General features: G+C 44.8%; 1 protein-coding gene across 1 annotated transcript in view; it reads left to right on the top strand.

The window, feature by feature from the left end:
- The window catches only part of HN1 (hematological and neurological expressed 1), a 17984-nt gene extending 15803 nt beyond the window's left edge, over positions 1–2181 (top strand). The window contains exon 5 of the mRNA XM_006869590.1: positions 2033–2181. Coding sequence (XP_006869652.1) covers positions 2033–2181 — 149 coding nt within the window. The remainder of the gene's footprint in view (positions 1–2032) is intronic.

Genomic DNA, 2181 nt, shown 5'->3' on the forward strand with positions numbered 1-2181 from the left:
TTCCATAGGTGTAGGTCAAGTTCATCAAATTGTATGAGAATACTTTTTTTTTTCCTCTTCTTTTTACTTCTGGTTGAGCTCTGATCATCCAGCCACTGAAGCCAGGATAAGTGGGTATTTTCTGCAAGTGTGGGTGTTCTTATGCATATGCCCTCTTTTATCAGCTGGACGCTTCACTCTCCACTCTAGTCCTCTGTGGCTATGTCACTGACTCTGGGCCTAGGGTTTGTTGTTTTGCAGTTCAGTCTCTGTCCCAGTTGCTATTCTGTCGGTTCTGACTGATGCTAACCTCTGTGTCTCAGACCTGTGCCCGTAGAGCTTTCAGTGGCTGACTTTTCTGAAGTAGATCATCAGGCCACTGAGTTGGTGTGACTCATAGCGAACCCCATAAAGGGGTTCCCAAGGGTCGGCTGTTGAACTGCTAACTTAATCTTTATAATTAGCAATCCAGTGCTTATCCCTACAGCGCCACACCAGGACTATGTTGTTGTTAAGTGCTGTCGAATTGCTTCTGACTCATAGTGACCCTGCATAGGGTTTCCAAGGAGCGGCTGGTGAGTTTGAAGTGCCAACCTCGTGGTTCAAACCGACCTTGCGGTCCAATACCACATCAGGTCTCTAGGTAGATTCAAACCTCCAGCCAAGCCCTTTAGCCATTTGCGCCACCCTGGAACAAAGTTAATTTGGAAAAACAAAACCATCCCATTAATAATGTGAGACAATGTTTAAGATTAGAGGGAATAAGCTTGATTTATGTAAAAAGCATTTTACGAACATAAAACTACCATTGTAGTGTTGTAAGATAACTTTGTCCTTCAAAAGAGTTTATTAACTGCTTCATCCACACAGACAGTGGAGAGTTCAGTTAGCTCTTGCGTGAGGTAAACTCATGTCATGGATCAGAAATGAAACAATGTGAATAGATAAACTGGCTCAGACTGAATTCATTGCCTGTGTTCTCTTTATCTTGGTTTGTTTCTTTCTATGTAAAGTTTTGTTTGAGGGTTTGTTTGTTTGTTTTATATTTGCAACAAGTTGAACATATTTTCCTAACTGCTAAGGAGGGTGCATTATAGGACTTAGGGAGGAGACCTGATGGAGCAGTGCTCGGGTTTGTTGTTGTGATGTGCTGTGGAGTCAGTTCCGACTCATAGCGACCCTGTCTGTACAGGGTTTCCAAGGCTGTAAATCTTTACGGGAGCAGAAAGCCTCACCTTTCTCCTGTGAAACAGCTGGTAGTTTCAAACTGCTGACTTTAAGGCTCGCAGCCCAATTTGTAACCACTACGCTACCAGAGCTCCTTAGTGCTCGGGTACTAAACTGCTAATCAAAATGTTGATGGTTCGAACCCACTAGCTGGCTACACCATGGGAGAAAGATATGGTAGTCTGTTTTTTTTTTAAAAGACTTCTTTCCCCTTGAACTTCTTCAGAGTTTTAGTTGACTAAATCGGATCTTGGGACGAGAGGTTTAAGGCGCGTGGATTGTTAGTGTTCAGTCTTTGTAGGACTTGAAGAAACTGATTCACCCCCCCGCCCCCAAAATTGGAATTTTTCATTAGCATTTGGCATGTGCCCCCCAAAAAGGGACAAGAAAACTGCACACAGCTAATTGTAGTGAATGGTACCTTGGGGATGAATTGGGAGGCAGTTACTGCTTATCCATAATGTTCTAATTTAAATTCTTGTGTCTTCATCTGTTAGTGTGATTTGGAAAAGAACCAAAATATGAACCAGTTGCTGCCAAGTCAACTCATGGCTGCCCCGTGTGTGTCAGAGTAGGGCTGCGTTCTTTAGGGTTCTCAGTGTTGGACTTTTTCACCAGGCCTTTCTTCTAAGGTGCCGCAGAGTACGCTTTCAGTTAGCAAAGGAATACATTGCCCCTCACCCACCCCCCAGGGACTCCATTAATTCTGGGTAGCGTGACCACGGTCAGTGGTGGTTTTCTTCTTTATACTTTCTAGGTGTATTTCAAACCATCCTTAAAAACAAAAAATTTAGACTCCTAATCCTTTCCTCATCTGTTACCCTAGAAAACGTGGACACAGAGCTGCCTGCCAGTCTGGGGCAGAATGAGGAGAAGCCCGTGCCTGCTGCTCCTGTGCCCAGCCCGGTCGCCCCGGCCCCCGTACCGTCCAGGAGAAACCCTCCAGGCGGCAAGTCCAGCCTAGTCCTGGGTTAA

This window comes from Chrysochloris asiatica, unplaced genomic scaffold (assembly GCF_000296735.1).
Source record: "Chrysochloris asiatica unplaced genomic scaffold, ChrAsi1.0 scaffold00132, whole genome shotgun sequence".
Lineage (NCBI taxonomy): Eukaryota > Metazoa > Chordata > Mammalia > Afrosoricida > Chrysochloridae > Chrysochloris > Chrysochloris asiatica.